Source organism: Lactuca serriola, chromosome 6 (genome assembly GCF_051521515.1).
Source record: "Lactuca serriola cultivar US96UC23 chromosome 6, Lser_US96UC23_V15, whole genome shotgun sequence".
NCBI lineage: Eukaryota > Viridiplantae > Streptophyta > Magnoliopsida > Asterales > Asteraceae > Lactuca > Lactuca serriola.
Genome location: NC_136413.1, coordinates 162,696,390 through 162,714,059, shown reverse-complemented (window position 1 = coordinate 162,714,059; position 17,670 = coordinate 162,696,390). Strand labels below are relative to the sequence as shown.

Sequence of the window (17,670 nt, the reverse complement as noted above, 5' to 3'; positions counted from 1 at the left end):
GTGTAAGAGATTATCTCCCTTTTTAAGCCTTCAAAATCTAATACTAATAAGTTTCAGAGACAGTCATATCTCATTACAAAAACATATCTTTAACCCTTCTTAACCAAAATTTATGAAGCACGTTGTAGTAGTGATACAAGAAACATAAGAATCACAAAATTTCCAAGATGGACGGATGTCTATGAGTGGTGGAGACATGGATAACATTGAAAACGAACTTGTTGCAAATTTGTAATGATGTATCTTTTGATCATGTTGATTTTGAAGTAGGGAAAGAGAGGCATTCAATAGTGCCTTTAGAAAACAAAACAAATTGAGGTCGATTGAGACGAAAAACACACATGAAATTCTGTTGGTTTATAAAACCATTCTTAGTGAGCATGGGGAGTTGGAGAACCAAAAAGCAAGTTTAGTGATACCAAAAGATATCACCTTCACATGGAGACCTTGATGAAGAAGTGTACGTTGAACAACCAATGGAATTTACAGATTGAAACATTTAGTTATTATGATGTATTTATGATGGATGAAAATGAAGATGCAAGTTATTGATTGTCGAAGAAGCAGCAATTGAATTGATACACTTTCCACAACAAATACTAGTAGCAAAAACCTTAGAAACAAAAGTTAGATCATTCAATTCATTACAAGTACATAATAATAATATGTTATTATCACATATTCAAATTTGAACATTCAATTTCCCTCATCTGTTGAGCTATGCCTATTATAAATATATTATATTATATATCCTGCTGAAAATCAACATGCCCAGAATTCAAAAGAGGCATTTTTGGCCTCAGGGCATTCTTCCATCTATATATAATAAGACTTTGCATATGGTCTTAAACTTACTCTTTTTTCATGATTTGTTCAACAAAGAGTGTTTCATATTTCATAGTTGTTGAACATGATCAGTTATTTCTTGTGGGCAAGATTGTGCCTGTAGAAGCTCCAAACGAGTAAACGGTGCAGCAAATTGCAATATGTAGTCTTCATCTATTATATGCCAAAACAATAGGTTAATAAAAAAGACTAAAATACCCCTTGATAGAAAATACAAAAATGCAAAAATCTTACTCTCTTTAACAGTGCCATAAAGCCAGCATAAAACCTCATCAGCAAACGCTAAGCATACCCCTCCCTGTTCATCAATCAGATTCAAGACACATAAATCACATTTCATGTTTTAGGACTTAGGAGGAGGGGTAAATAGGTAATTTAAGATTACCTGCCAATAATTTTTCATTTTGACCCTATGAGTTATATCTTTTGTTCTTAATCTCTCTGTACGTACAAGCCTACCAGAATCATCCCTGCAAGAAAGAAATGATTTATTTAAATCTTGTTTGCTAAAAATATAATATATATTTTTATTATTATTAATTAATGGGACATACATACCTATATCCAATGACGATATAAGGAACACCAGCAAGAAAAGATTGGATCTGTAATTTTATAAATAAATAAATATTCCCAAACAAAGATATTATAAATACCCTCGAAACTTTCAAAATATACCCTTAAATTTTTATAATGTATTAGAGCTAGAAATAGAATAATATACCCAAAACTTGAGTAACTTTTCCCTCTCAAATCTTTCTTCAGTGTGGTAATCCAACTGCAAATTTATACCAAAAAAAAGTCTTAATATCTTTTTTTTTTTATCATTTTGGGCAATCGGGGGATGATTAAATTTTTATTTTAAAAAAAAAAAAAAATCACTAACCTCACGACTTGTTTTCAATTCCACATAGAATCTCCTTCCTTCATCAGTTGAATCACAGCAATCCATTTCAGCACCCATTAAAATCCGGTGTGCACCTAATTTGGTTTTAATCACAGAACAATATTCAACATTTGCATTAACATCATGTATCCCTTCTCCATCATCTCTTGTTGGATCTTCAGTAGCAAGTGTCTCAAAACAATATCCCCAATAACACCTAAATTCAATATCACAACATTACTCAACTTAACTAAAAAAGAATGTTATATTTTTTAGTAACATTCATTTTATAAAAATCCAATACCTCCTACGATCAAGCTCACTTTTTGGCCTTTCAGGCAATTTATGTACATCAAGATACACAACACCTTTCCTTTTATGAACTCCCATTTCCCATGGCTCATGCCTCAAATAAGCAGTTGCCAATATCTGCAAATAAACACTTTGTACACTTGATTTATTTCACAACAAAATAAATCTTTTCTTTTTCCATAAGGAAACAAATCTCTACGCGTATGTTAATGAATCATAATGTTTGACTAAAAGTTATGCTAAAGGAAAGAAATTTTACCTTATTGAGGTTGTTTCGATAAGTCTGTAAAGAAACAAATACATAAAAAGTTAGTTTCTTGAAAGATAATGTGAGGCAAATAAAGATATACTCACCACAAAGTGCATATTTTGTAAGGGAATATTTTTGCTTCGAATGCAAGCAAGAAGATCACCAAAGCCCTGGGATCCCAAATCTAGAGCCAATATAAGAAAAACAACAAAAGATCGGCTGCAAAGTAAATACCTTTACATAAAAACCCTATAGGCTATAGCTATGGAAAACTTAAAATCATTACTATATATATATCTATATGCAACAAAAAGTTTCTATTTTTAATTTAATTACCTTTCTTCTCAATAAAAGTATCAAAACCTTGGTTCAAATCAGCCCCTACATCTTCGGTAATAAGTCTCTTGAAAAGCCTCTGAGAGTGTAGAACAAAATGTAAACTTATAAATTTTGAAGTAAACTTTTATCTTTTTAATATATCATATAGTCATCAAAATTAAGATATACACAAGACTCACCAAACTACTATCATCAAAGTAAACTTCTCCACTTTCCACACGGCTATAGCAACCAAGTTCAGAGGGCTACATGAAAGGGAAACCATCCAAAAAATCCTTAAATTGGAAAGTATAACAATTTATATTACAACTATTTCAGAATTGACACAAATACAATAAAAACCTAGCAACATTCATGAATGTATATAACCTAAAAAGAAACATGTGATGAGATATGTATTACCTCTTGAAATGCTATGACTTTCCTTGATAATGTTTCTTCACTCTTTGAAAATTTGAGTTCAGAAACAAAGCGTTCATCATTACGAGGGGCATAAAACTTAGACCCATATCCGTAATTTTGCCTCTGTGCAAAAGGTCCAGGGCCTCCAGGCCTAGGAAGGATGCCAGCTCCTCCTCTGTCATTTTGCCACCTACCACCACGCCCAAAACCACCTCTGCTTGGGTTGTTTGTGTTACGAGGTGGGGGTTGGGGTAAAACTGTAAATTCACATGGTTTAAAATGTAAAGATTAGGTAAAGTGGATGAAGGTGTGTATGCATATTCCATATGGATATGAAAAGAAATGGGAATTTATATATGTCTATCGAATTTCATAAAGTAGAAAACTTTTTCAATTCTTTATCAAATCATGGAAGTTGATATTCAAATCATGAAATTGTAGTAAGTAGTATGGTATTGACAACTTGAAATCAAACTATACCAAATCAAGATTGTCTTAAAGCCATATATACAGATACAACATACTACCAAATTTAGTACTCATAATGAGAACTCTGGGAATAGCCTTAAAGCTTAAAGTTCCATCACTAACAACAATTTGGCTAAAGGAACAACAAAAATCAATCATTTTTCCTTTGTTTGCGTAAAATTCATGCTACCTTAGCAAAAGAGCATCTTCAACCACATGGATGATCCTCAAAACTTGAAAATTTTCAAGTTACATGCTTCAAAATCAAATGTTTTTCAGTACAGAATGAGTAAAATCGTTTCAGAAAAACAAACCCTTTGGAAAAAGTTGTGTAAAGATGCATAGGTAAGTTTCCAAGTAATGATTATATTTCCTCTTTACATTCTCCAAAATGAAAAGTTTGAATTGGAATAAACGAATACACAAAATAAATTGATTACCAGGAACAGGAAAAGGGCTAGCAATTTGGGTTTTAATATATTCTTCATTGTCAGACCCAAACAAATCTTTATCTTCTTCAACAACATTATAATCATCATCATAACCATACTGTTGATTATAATAACCTGACTTCACTTCACCATTATCCTCCTCTTCCTCCACTTCTTCAGCCCCAGCCACAGCCCTACCACCACCATCGCCGCCAGCAGCGCCACCGCTGACAGAACCACCGCCGCTGCTATCACTACCACTGCCACTTCCCGCTCCTCCGCTACTGCTCCGATTGGAAGATGAATATGAGGAAGATGACCCTCCAGATGACGATGATGAAGAAGACGACGAGGATTGTTGGCTATCTTCTTCCTTTTTATGGGTGTCTTCGTTTTCGAATTCTAAATCACCGAACAAGTCTACCTCTTGCTCCGATAAATCCATGAATGGGAGGCGTCAGAATTTACAGATTGTTCTGTAAGTGTTGTTCGATCTTTGTTGGGTTGAGTGCTGTGAATTGGAAAGTTTGATTTGTGAAGTAATGTCAGAGGGAAGAGAGAAAAGGGGGAAAAGAGTGTAACAATTTTGGGTGTGATTTTGTTTTGTGAGCCAGGGCGGATTTGCACTTAATGTGCAAAGGTCAAGGAGTCATGTTTATCATGTGATTCGCACGTGTTTCTTTATTGGGCCTGTATAAGGCCCAATTACGTTTCTCAGTAACCCAAAACACATAATTTGGATTGGGACCTACTTGGGATTTTGATTGCGGCTCATTCACAAACTTGGTTCTTATTGCCGTTGAATTGTTTGGCCACAATGTACGTTTCTACGCAGTACAAATGACAAACACGAAGTTAAATTTACAACGTTTTCTAGAACTTGAAATCCTAAAATTATTTCAATTTTTGTCGGTTGCCACATTTCAATACAATCACGCTTACATGTCAATATCTCAGTTGGATTATCTTGAATAAGTAAAGTTAATCGCCTATTGTTGAAGTGGTCAAAAGACAAGCATTTTTGAATCACGAACTTTACAATCCTATTCCAAACTTTAGCCTTTTCGTAATTCCACAATGTAGTATCTTTCGTCATTGTTGTTGATAATGCCCCAGCCTAAATTTCATTGATGGGCATCTCTTGTTCATATGAGTTTTCAATGTTGAATTCTTTTCTTTCTTGAAAAAACACCACATTTCTTGCATCGCGCTTTATTTCGATCGCCCAACAATATACACTAATCATATTTGCACCAAATCTCTAGGTTTTTATTTGTTTCTTTGATGGCAACAACGGTAATATTGATTTGATGAATGTCCAACACCAACGGAAGTTGGATTCATTGCTTGACTTCAAAGCGTTTTTTATTTTTATCTAAGAGAGTTTTTTAGTAGTTTTATTAACCATCAACATATAATATCTACATACACTATCAAGGAGGGATTAATATGGACAAAACTCAAAAGGAACCAAAAAACGAGCCTCTAACAGCCCAAACGGCTATATAGTCGTTCGAAAAAACAAAAAACGATAATATTCATCTCTAGAAAAATTGGTTCTGATTAAATCGGTCCAGACCGGTCCCAATGATAATAATTTTGAATCGATGCAAATCAACAGTTCAATTCATCGGTTCATGGTGAACCGGTTTTCGGTTGCACATATGCCCTTACCTACCTAACTTTACTACCAAAGTAGTGTTGGGTGTGTGTTTATATATTTTTAAAAGTTTTGAAATGATAAGTACGGAAAATAATAGTTATAATTTGGGTTTCCTAAGTTGTTTGTAATTCTAGAAAAAGGAAAAAAAAATCCGAGAAATTTTTGGAAAAAGTCATCAAACCAAACACATTATTGTTATTTTTTTTTCGGAAAACTAGAAAATTTTCACAACCAAATATAACCACAATTCTTATATTTTTTTTTTATTACATACCTATATGATGACAAATCAAAACCACAGTTTTTATATTTTTTTTATTACATACCTACATGACAACAAATCAAAGGATTGCAAATATTTTTCTTTAATCAACCCACAATGATACAAAGACAAATTCATAAACTACACAAGCTTTCTAGGGAGATGTAGATGTTAAGAAGGAAGGTGGAGTTAGATCGGCTATTAAGGCCATTTCATTGTAGGCTTGGTATGTTTAATGTTTGATTGTAACGTTGACTCTTATGTTACTGATAGCATAATGTATCTTATATGTATGCCTTTGACTCTTGAATATGTTAGGTACTAGTACGGACTCTGATGTTTTGATTTAGTACGTAGTGTAATAAATTAATGTTAATTGACGGCTTTTGATTCTTTTCTTGTTTAGAATGTAATGTTTAACAATAAATTAATGTTATTAGAATAGTTTTGATGTATTTTCCTTGAAACGTGATGTAATATTCACCGACCAAGAAACTAACTAAAAGTATAAAAGACACTTTACCCTTAGTTACTCATCTCTTTGATCCTCACGTATTGATCCTATAACAGTGATCTTAAAAAATCTATCATAATGGATCACTGTAAGCAACAAGTCGACTATACTGCTTCGAGGATTCCTTTGTATCAGACGTTAGTCAATAAGGACAACCATAAGGGGATGGAGTACTCGAATGAACATCTAATCCTATTTATTTTAATTAGTATAATTCATTAACACCATAAGAATGAGTTTAGTCATGGGTGATCATTTATACTGCGCTAGATGACTCAGACATACCTAGAAGTGGTTTGCTACATACACACCCTATTTGTATGTCTAAAACACATCATTTATGGCTGTCTAAAAGAGACACACCATTTCTGGTTGTCTAAAAGAAGGAGGAACACTAATATAGTATTCATGTATGTAAAACGTACCCCACCAATCATCAGTGTCACCGAACAAAGTTCTACTTTCCATTCTCATCTCGCACATATCATTAATATGATGCTACTCATTATCCAAACTTAATTGAACTAAGCATTTCATTTGGGCCTTAGAGTAAAACTAGACAATATTACAATACATACTATTTAATACATATTTGACCATATCTAAGTATGCACAACATATGTTATCAAATAAACATTTAACACATATTCCCGATAATAAGCATTTAATTCACGTATAAACTTTCAACATATATTTAATACTTCTAATAAATACTTGTATTAAAATCATGTTCATGAAAGTAACTATGCACTCACTTGATTAAGATTGCAGATCCATATGAAAGCTAGCTCTCCAACATATATTTAAACAACAAAGTTTCTAACAAAAAGTCGAAAATTCGCGGACAAGACTTCGACTATGAATATTTTTTTGTCGGGATTTCCAATGCCGCAACACCTCACTAAAATGCTCGAGACTTAGAAGTTGGATCACAAAGGTTTGGGAGAGAGTTTGAGAGAGAATGGGCCATGGGGTGTGGGTGGGAGTTGGAGCGTGGGGTGGGAGTTTTCAAGTTTTTTGTAATTTTGGAAAACATAAGAAAATTATGGAAAATAATAATTATCAGTTTTCGAAGTTTTTTGTAATTTGGATAACACGAGAAAATTTTGGAAAAGCCATCAAACGAAACACGTTTTCAAAACTTCCACTTTTCTTGAAAAACTAGAGAATTTTCCACAAAAAACGCAACCATATGTTTTATATAGACCTGACAATGGAGAGGGTTTGGAGCGAATTAACATTAATCCAAACCCTTTTAACAAATTTCAAAATCCGGTCGAAACATGTGTCGTAACCCACAAAGTTAAAATAATCAAACTCATACTCTTATCCACCGAACCAACGGATATCCAAACATGCCCCATAACCTATAGGTTTTTTGAATAATCAAACACATTTACTTAATTCTTAAAATAACATTTCTTAAATAAAAAAAAATATATGTATATTATAGCTTAATACTTAAAATAATATGTTTTAAATAAATCACAAGTTTATTTGAAAAAGACAGGATTTTCGATTGGAACTAAAAATCATTATCGCAACACTCGATTGATTTATGACTATCAATTGTAGTGATATCGAATAAGAGTTACAAACTTTGCTCCTTTTAATAATTGATTTTATTGATTTATAAATGGAATTGACGATTTCTTGATGAATATAAATTGAATGACATCATGATTCTTGGTAAAAGTCGATTTCTCGAGTCCTAGGTAAAAGTTGTTTTTCCTTTGGCCTTTGCCCTTTGGATGTTCGATTGGAATTAAAATTAAACGTTAAGTAGTATAAATTATAAATGTATAATTTTAAAATTTATAAGGGACATGTTAAAAACAGAACGGGTAAGTGATGATCCATACCCGACCCTTATAATAAAATAGTTAGCAGATATGGATTGTTAAAATGCAAACGAATAAAAAACTATGTTCTAAACTCATGTAAGTCTTACGGGTTTGGATCGTATCATGGTCATAACCCGCTTCATTGTCAGGTATAGTTTTATATCTTTTATTCTGAGTACCTACATGACAAATCAAAAGATTGCAAATATTATCCAACCAATGGTACAAAGAAAGACAATTTCATAAACTACATAAGCTTTGCTTGGGAGGGACCAAACAACTAAAGATATAGATGTTAAGAAGGAAGGTGGAGTTAGACTGGCTATTAGGGTCATTGATAGGATGATGCATCCATCTTGTATGTATTGTATGGTCTTTCAACCTTGAATATATTAGGTTCTAGTATGGACTCTAATGTTTTGATTTAGTATGTAATGTAATGAATTAATGTTATTGATGGCTTTTGACTCTTGTTTGAAATGTATTATTCACCAAGAAACTACATAAAAGTTGATAGCTTGATGTATTTTGTTTGGAATGTAATGTAATAATATTCACCAAGAAATTAAGTAAAAGTATAAAAGATTGCAAATGATGAATAAAACGCAATGTATTGGATTGTAGAAGGTATATATATAAAATATATTCCATTGTGGCCATAGTTTTTTAAAACAAAACATGTTTATCATATTTTCAAAAACAAAAATAAAAGATATAAAAATATATTTTTTATAAGAAAATCACAAGGAAATAAAAATCAACATACATTTATAAGAGATCGATCCAACGACATTTACATTTTTTACATTTTTTGAGTCAATGACTGACATCTAAATAGAACGGATCAGATCATATCATATCAAATCAGATCTATATCTTCAGTAACAATGATCATGATTTCTTCTTATATTAAAAAAAAAAGAAAAAAAGAAAATACTCCAACCATTGTAAAGTGTTAAACCTAACAAACAATGTTTTTCTCCTCAAAAAGCCAATATACCAAAACCAGGCAATCATAAGAAGGCACAAGTAAGTAAAATTCTAGTCTTCCTTCAAAAGATGAATATCAAAATAATAACAAACAAACATTTTTACTTCATTTCATTCATGTAGCAATCTCTTCAACTTCTGAATTGAACACAAAACTTGGAAAAGTTGTTGTAATGTCCCTACATTTTTAACATCACTTTCTTTCATCAATATATATTTCATTTATTTGTTCATTATATATTATATATTTCCTTTTCTTTAAAAAATATACCAAAATGTCTAGATATAATATTTACCTTAGATATGGAAGAGTCATGATCTTTAACAAAGACGGGTTTTTAGTCACAAAATTATGCCATTCTGATTTGTCTATCTTCCCATCCTGGTCTACATCCGCTTCCGAAAACGTCTGTGCTCAAAAATATGGAAATACCAATTATACCCTTTTACCACTCAAGTAAATACTCATGTCATAATTAACAAAAAAAATGATCCCCATCCTTATTTCAAGATTCCAGGGACCAAATTTGAAAAAGGTTTTAGTTTTTTACCAATAATAGTAAAGTTCAGAAAGCACAGGGACCATTTTTGTAATTTATTACCTTATCAAGTATAACCTCAATGGTATCATCAGCCAGCTTCAACTCAGACTCACATAAAAGTGCAATCAACATTTGCTTAACCTATAAAAAATATACATGAAAAATATAAATTACAAAATAAATGTTGTAATTTTTATATTAGTGCATAAAATTAGTAGAATAGTACCTCCTGGCGCTCTATGAATCCTGTTCCATCCATGTCATAAAGCTTGAAACAAACTGAAACAAGAAAAAATTAGTAATCATAATAATAATTTATGGGAAATTTATAAATATTATACTTTTTGGACATTATTAATCATTATAAATTAACTTACAACTGATTTTGTCTTCTTGAGGGGCATTAGGATGGAAAACATTAAGTGCTCTAACAAAGTCACCAAAATCAATAACGCCCTTCTGCTTCACGTCAAAAAGATCAAATATCTGAAATTATATATAAAAAAAAATTGTCATTTTGTATATACATCTACATATAACAAGAAAATTGAATTTGTGTTCTATAAATTACCAAAACAGGAAAACTCTTTTCTTTTAGAAGAAACCTAATTTGGAAATCTAATAGAGATCATTTATTGGAAAAGACAAAAGCAATTAGTATATAGCTACTAATCGCGTGCATATCAGTCTAAATCTTAATTTGTATCCAATTTAAGTGATTAGCATGTGGACAATGACGTAGTCTTAATAGGTTAAAAACAAAAGGTTGCATGTTTGATTATTTATTGATGTGCCTTTTTGAATATTAATAAATTAAACAAAAGTTATATGCCTAGGTTAAATATGTCTTTATCACTGATATTAAAAACAGTTTTCAGGTGTTATCACTTATCAGACAGCATGAAAGACACAACACTTGGCAAATAGAAAAATCATGTGTGACTACAAAGTATCAGATAAAGGACAAATCAAATATATAATACAAGCATGCAGTTATTCATAGTGAAGTTTTACATGAAACTCTGTCTAAAATGGAAAATCTGATTCATTAAGTTGCCAAAAGTAATTGCATGGAGTTAGAGATAAGCATCACACTAATCATTTCTTCATAATAACAAAATATTCACAGAAACTGAAAATCATAAATCATACCCTGTTCGCAAAAAGATTCTCTTTCTTCCTGTTTTTGAACAGTGCTAACTGAAATTCTTCCTGTTAAGAGTGAATGAGTAAAAAAATCAAAACTAGAACTCATAATGATAAGCTAAGAAATAAGAGTGAAGGGTAGGAAAAGTAAATATTTAATTAGTTTCATGTTCAGAAGAGGCTATTAAAGGAAATACGGGTTACCTTGTTGATTAATCCATCATCGATTACAGAACTGCTTATGCTCTTGAAGAGCTCAAATAGTGCTTCAACTTCACTAACACTGACTAAAGAGATAAAAAAGCCAAAAAAAGATGACTATGAAAGGTAATAAAAGCACAATCCACCAATTAAAATGGATGAAATTTTGCTACAATAATGACATGATTGATGAAAGAAAGATCAACTTACAAGCTGTTTGAGAAGCAAGAATAGTTGGATTTTCATGCCCAGGAACCGGTTTTCTTACAGTAGAATGAAAGCAGCCCATTTAGACAGGAGAGGAAACCATCTCAGCCTTGACTGACATAATTGTAAACCCAAAAACTAATCAGTTAATATAAAAAACAGAAGAAGAAAAAAACACCACCTTTACAAATCATAAGAGTTAAAGAGTTTATAAACCAATTCGCTACAATAATATGTATTACAAACAGATAGATTTTCTTGAGAGAATTGAACTACTTTCAATAAGCATCAATACGAAAACCAACAGAATGGGAGCTAAAAGAGGAGTATATTTATATCAGAATTCCATAGGTTGTTAATAATATGCGTCACATAATCGATAATTTTTAATTTTACTGTTATCATTACTACAGTATAATGACTGGTTTAGGATATTTTCATCTAGGGCAATATGAGCCATTTCATTCCCAAATTCAGAACAAGTAATAGTATAAAATGAAGATGAACTCCCATTTATCTCTTTCAATCATGCTATAACAAAAAATAAATAGAGATTAGAGTTTATATACTTCAATAGAACAAGCTAACAAAACCCTAGATCTGAAAATTAACCTCGGACAGTTTCTACTCGGAGCTACCAAGGCTAAAGCACCCGGCCCGAAAAATTCACATATTATTAAAAAATCAAGGAAACAAATGCTAAAAAATCATACAAAAATGATCAACACCGAATTTGAAGACAAATCCAGTTCAAAAACATCACTTGTACTCTCCCCACCAACCCCTTCAAGTTTAAATCCTCTTCCAAATAAAAAAAATGAAAAATACAATAATTCCCTAAATAAACATGAATAATCAACCGCATACTCAATTTGATCATACTAAACTGAAATCTAGAGATTGCATACCAGAGGAAGGAGAAGATCCACCCCATCGGAGAGAGATGAATTTTGCAGATGCAGGGAGCTGTAATACACAGAGTTTTTTGGAGATTACGAAGTGGTTTATAGTGTATGTCGATTGCGATTGAATCTAAAGGGATTTGATCGAGGAAAGCTCTAAAGATTTTCCGCAGCTTTGTCTACACACACAGAGTGAGAAAAGAGAGAAAAGACGCGGTGAGAAGTGAGAAGAGAAAGAAGCCTCAATTTGCATTTATCTGGATTTAGAGGTGGGTGTGAATCACGTGAGTAGCACGTGATGCTGAAAAGTTGTAATGGTGGAAGTAGAAGTCTGTTGATTTTCTTCGAACAAATGAGAATATACCTTTGATCATATTTGACGTAAAGTTGTCAAAGGTTGAATTAAACAAGATGATTAATTCTATTTTTTCTAGAACTAAAATGTTTTTAGGCATATATAATTATATAAGAAAAAGATAATCTTATTTGTTATTTTTAAAAAAAATAGTAACGTTAATCAAATCACCAAAATAGTTGTCATCTTCGAAATCGGTAAATGAGCTCCAAAGATTGCAATGGGTAAGAAGTTGGCTTCGGCTTGATGGATAAAGTGGGATGCGAAATAGGCCGGAAAATAGGCAAAGAATAGGTTATCGGGTAGAAAAATAGAAAATAATTTATAAGAGAAATTATTTTTTTCGTTTTGTTCATGTTTAGATAATTTGTTTTTACATATTTGAATATTTAACTTGTTAAATGTATTCACATATTATCATTGTCATCTGTTATAGCAGATGACAATGATAATATGTGAATACATTTAACAAATTGTCACCTGCCATTTAATTTGTTAAATGTATTCCCATATTATCATTATCACTTGCTATAGCAAGTGATAATGATAATATGGGAATACATTTAACAAATTAAATGGTTAAATGTATAAAAAAAAAGTTATTTAAATATGAACAATATTTTTTTTAAATTTCTTAACAATTTTTATAACTTCTTACAACAGTTTTATGATTTTTTTTTCTATAGTTTTTTCTGATACAATATTTTAAACTTTGCTTATAATTTTTTTTTAACATTTTTTATACTTTCATAAAATTTTCATACAAATATTTTTAAAAAAATTTACAAGTTTTTAATTTTTTTTACATTTTCATATAATTTTTTTATAACTTTCCTACAACTATTTCTAAACTTTCTTTTACAACATTTTTAAAGCCTTTCATAGATTTCATATGACAATTTAATACCTTTTTTTTATAACATTTAGAACACTTTTGTTAAATACCAGTTTAAAACATTGTATTAAACAATTAAAAAGTTTATAAACTTCTAATTAAAATGTATAAAAAGTTGTAATAATTTTAAAACATTTACATTATATAGTTTTTTTTTATTTGCTATGTTATATTTTCTTTTTATTTTTTTTAAAAGATCATACATACTTATTATTACATATTTAATTTTATTGTTAGATACTATTTACTTTAAAAATATGGCATATGCTTAAAAACAAAAGAAAAAAATCTAAGAAGATATATAAAATATTTTACAAAATATCATTTATTAATTAAAACATAGAGTTTAGAACTGATCGACATTGTATTAGAAAAAACTATAGGAAAAAATATATCATATAAATGTTGTAAAAATTTATAAAAGGTATTAAGAAATTTGTAAAAAACAAATTGTTAATCTTTAGACAACTTTTTTTGTATACAATTAACCATTTAACTTGTTAAATATGTTCACATATGACCATTGTTATCTTTATATGGAGGTGACAATTGTAATATGTAAACACATTTAACAAGTTAAATGTTCAAATATACACCAAAAAAATAATAATAAATTACCTAAATATGAACAAAATAAAAAAAATAATTACCTTGGTATGTCATTTTCCCTTAAAAAAAAACCATTTGCTCATTTTTCTACTTTCTCATTTTCACTACAAGAAAAATAGCCTTTTACGACGTGCAAACCACGACACTCGGTGATTTATGTTACGCAAAGGAGAGTGACATTAAAAGAGTGTCGTCTATTCAAAAAATTTAAGGATTTAGGTCACGCATTATTGCGTGCCCTTAAATAGTGTCTCATGTAAAAAAATTAAAAACACGGAGGGCACTCGTGCGTCCTCTGTGAATGTCGTTTTATATTTTTTTAAGAAACGCGCGTCTCTAAGAGGGAAAATGAAATCCCCAAATTTTTTAAACACCCGCCTTCTTCTCCTACATTCATTTCCATATGACTCTCATATCTACCCTACATCGTCTCCACCTCTCACCCACATCCACTGCCTCACAAAATTTTCACAAGCTAACGATTCCATAGCCTACTAGCGATTGAGGGTTATTTTCACATCTGCTCTACTTCCCATCTTCCATCTACTTCTGCCCTAGATCCGACGATTGAAGATTACAAATATGTGTAGGGTTTTATTTTATTTTAAGCTTCCAGTTCTCCTGTTTCCGTAGTGATCGACCGGTGGTGAAACGATTCAGCGCCAAAAAAAGAAGTGGCTCTCCATTCTCTTCTCGAATGAGATTTCTAAGGATTTACATCGGTATCTCAAACGACTTCAACTCTTTTCACAGATTTCTTCCCATCTGATTTTATGATTTCAGATTTCTTATTGGCGACTCATTTCCTCTCCCATCGAGTTCGAAATTTTCACTCAAGGAAGTAATGGCAGCGAAAGATGATGAAGGGCCTTCAATGGTGCTTTGTTTATTACACTATGGTAGCGGAGATGACGGTGTTGTTGATAGCCCTAAACAATAGTCATCTTAAAAGAAATTATCAAAGAGAAAGGTACGTATCAGTTCTAGAGTTCTTATATAAAATTAGATCAGTTGTACCCTTCTTATATAAAATTAATGAAATCGATTTTAAAAGCAAGCCATAATATTGATTTTGAAATCGAGACCCAGATTTCGGAATATAGCCCTGCCTGTTACCATTAAAATTTACCCGTGCTTCTGATTTTTTAGCTTCCTGGTCAGGCCGACTCATAGAACTATTCCCCACAAACCCTTTGACTTCCGAAACATCACCCCCATCCTTGTTCTTTCCCATAACCTTGTTACTTTTCCAACTTTTCCCCTATTCAATCTTTGAATCATTAGACTTTCCTTTCATTGGCTGAATATTCCCATAATACCCCTGCCCATTTTTACCTCCTGTCTTCCCACCTCTATCAAAACTAAATTCCAAATTTTCCTGATTATTCCCATTATACCCTTGATAGCGAATTCCAGCAGAAGCCCCAGAATTTCCAATTTGCGGATAATTCCCTTTTTGCCCCTGCTTGCGGTTTCCAGCAAAAACCCTTGAACCTTCATTTTTCGAGAAATTCCCTTGATGCCCCTGACTCGAAAACTGTTTTTCCCCCCCTGTAGCTTCTTTTGAAAACAAATTTCCATTATTTCCTTTGGTTTTCTTCACCACATCAACAAACCCATCATTTTGTTCCTTAACTTCTTTAGTGCTGGCAAGAAGCACTTGCATAAGATCCACAGTAGCTCCTTCTTTTCCTTTCTCTATTTTACTTCTCTCCTCTTCTTCTTTCATCTGAATAGCAGTAACATCAATCGAGATTAGTGGAAATTGGTTTTTTTTTTTTATAGATGATACTTGAGAAAACCTTATATGTTTTTTTTTTATTTTGTGAAAATTAATTCCAGGTGAAAACAGAAAATGGTATGTTGTGTTAGAAAATGACAATCATACCCTTGGTCACAGTAGTCTCATATCATTATTTCTATTCTCACCTTCACTCCAATGCCCATTATTAGAAGAAATCAATGAGCTCCTTGCCAGCTGCTGCTGCTGGAAGTCGGTCTGATAATGAGATGAAAGATGATTGTTGCCAACCATCCTTGAAGGATTTGCAGCATAAAGTTTCTCTTGGTCATGCCATACACTGTTATATAGTTCATGGTTCTACATAAAGTGAAAACTTTTGCTTCTAGGTCATCCAAATGTACAATGTGATTTTTCTTAACATCAGGTACAAATGTAGATTTTTCATAACAGCAGTGAAAATTAATCAGTTGAATGTGTGTTTCATAACATCATGTACAAATTTACAATGTGATTTTTTTATTCAATTACAGGGTAATCTTATTCCGGAAGGCCATAAAGTTCTTATCTTTTCCCAGAGTTGCATAATGCTTGATATTATTCAGGTTTGTTTCAATGCCTAACTAAATTGGCTATGTTTCTTGTTCTTTTTCTTAACCAAAGTTTATCAACTTTGTGAATATTATTCTAACTTGTTTTGATATTTATTTTTGATATATTGTTCTTAATGTTGGTTCTAACTTCTTGTTTTTTCTTTTTTTTAAACAGTTACAAGGGACCTGAATAGGGGTTTTCTGAATTTGTAGTGATGGCTGCAGACACTGAAGATTTTGAAATGATTTCCCATATTCAATTCCTTACTAAATATAAGGTATATTTCCCATATCCCATATTCCATTCCTTACTAAATATAAGGTATGACACCTGAAATTGTACAAGGGAGGGGCCATGATAAGGCCGCTGATTGGTGGAGTGTTGGAATTTTACTTTTAATAAATCACTATTAAATTCCCATTACTTTTAGCGTGAGGGTAATAATGTAATTTTGTTCGACCTTGTATCTTTGCAGCCTTCGTTTAGAGGTGGAAACTTTTTGATATTGATATCACAATGCTAGTAACAAGTGTTCAACCTGATGATCATAAGCTGGAAGAACTTGTGGTTCGCGAGGTATATCAGACATTCAAGGAATGGTAAGGCGTAGATGGCATTTGTATTTTCATTTGGTATAACTTTCTGTTTAGCTCCTTTTACCTGTTTACTTTTTTTTCTGTCCACTCATTGGTTTTTATTCTTCTTTTACCCAGTTCCAATGATCTACATGATGGATTGCATAGAAAATGACTGTAGTTCACTACTCAAGTCATCAACTAAGGTACTTGATATCCCTTGATTTTGGCTAGTGTATGTATTTGTAAATTCAATTAAAAGTTTTGATATGTGTATATCATGTTCCATGTTAGAGGCATGGGATATCATGTTTACATCTATTAAATGTTGACTACATGTTCATCTCAATGGTTTACTTAGATTTCATGTCTTGTATCTGTATCAGTTCTTAGTAGAACTTTTTTTTAACAATGGAATCACGGGTGACTATGATTCTGTTTTCCATCAGATCTATAGTCATATTGTAAAAATCATACCTTGAGCTATAGAACTCAAACGGACCCCAAACCAGTTCCCAAAGTTCACAAATTGAGTTGGCTAACTTTCTTAAGCATCCCAACTTCACTGGTAAGGACTTTATCTATGTGCAAGAATGGAATCTTTGCTGTTAGGTCTGATCCGGGTCTGTTCTGATATGTCATTTTTTTTTCATCATTTATAAGGCTTGGAAAAGGATCCAGAGTGATTCCAAGTTT

General features: G+C 31.7%; 2 protein-coding genes and 1 long non-coding RNA gene across 3 annotated transcripts; 1 reads left to right on the top strand and 2 right to left on the bottom strand.

Moving 5' to 3' along the window:
• Positions 1 to 600: 600 nt before the first annotated feature.
• Positions 601 to 4,549, bottom strand: LOC145057222 (glycine-rich protein). The gene is made up of 13 exons (XM_079005001.1): positions 3,944 to 4,549; positions 3,036 to 3,292; positions 2,813 to 2,878; positions 2,631 to 2,709; positions 2,399 to 2,478; positions 2,304 to 2,327; positions 2,037 to 2,161; positions 1,733 to 1,949; positions 1,571 to 1,624; positions 1,405 to 1,451; positions 1,232 to 1,316; positions 1,081 to 1,144; positions 601 to 999 (listed from the first exon to the last, which is right to left on the bottom strand). Exons 1-13 carry the CDS (start codon positions 4,377 to 4,379, stop codon positions 896 to 898), a joined length of 1,638 nt encoding a protein of 545 aa, XP_078861127.1. The 5' UTR covers positions 4,380 to 4,549; the 3' UTR covers positions 601 to 895.
• A 4,415-nt stretch (positions 4,550 to 8,964) lies between these two features.
• Positions 8,965 to 12,444, bottom strand: CBL9 (calcineurin B-like protein 9). The gene is made up of 9 exons (XM_079005000.1): positions 12,212 to 12,444; positions 11,307 to 11,417; positions 11,100 to 11,182; positions 10,902 to 10,961; positions 10,127 to 10,235; positions 9,976 to 10,028; positions 9,810 to 9,890; positions 9,504 to 9,616; positions 8,965 to 9,386 (listed from the first exon to the last, which is right to left on the bottom strand). Exons 2-9 carry the CDS (start codon positions 11,383 to 11,385, stop codon positions 9,323 to 9,325), a joined length of 642 nt encoding a protein of 213 aa, XP_078861126.1. The 5' UTR covers positions 11,386 to 11,417; positions 12,212 to 12,444; the 3' UTR covers positions 8,965 to 9,322.
• A 3,568-nt stretch (positions 12,445 to 16,012) lies between these two features.
• LOC145059128 (uncharacterized) lies at positions 16,013 to 17,114 on the top strand. Its single transcript, XR_013686645.1, has 4 exons — positions 16,013 to 16,232; positions 16,339 to 16,410; positions 16,574 to 16,676; positions 16,875 to 17,114. It is a non-coding gene; the product is annotated as an uncharacterized LOC145059128 (long non-coding RNA).
• The last annotated feature ends 556 nt before the right edge of the window (positions 17,115 to 17,670 follow it).

Excerpts from the sequence above, each read along its gene's own strand:
- LOC145057222 (XM_079005001.1), bottom strand. The coding sequence starts at position 4,379 with ATGGATTTATCGGAGCAAGAGGTAGACTTGTTCGGTGATTTAGAATTC. Across the intron at positions 3,293-3,943 it reads TAGCCCTTTTCCTGTTCCTG|TTTTACCCCAACCCCCACCT; the intron begins GTAATCAATTTA and ends GTGAATTTACAG. Across the intron at positions 1,452-1,570 it reads AAAAGTTACTCAAGTTTTGG|ATCCAATCTTTTCTTGCTGG; the intron begins GTATATTATTCT and ends ATAAAATTACAG.
- CBL9 (XM_079005000.1), bottom strand. The coding sequence starts at position 11,385 with ATGGGCTGCTTTCATTCTACTGTAAGAAAACCGGTTCCTGGGCATGAA. Across the intron at positions 11,183-11,306 it reads TCTTGCTTCTCAAACAGCTT|TCAGTGTTAGTGAAGTTGAA; the intron begins GTAAGTTGATCT and ends TTATCTCTTTAG. Across the intron at positions 10,029-10,126 it reads TCAAGAAGACAAAATCAGTT|TTTGTTTCAAGCTTTATGAC; the intron begins GTAAGTTAATTT and ends TTCTTGTTTCAG.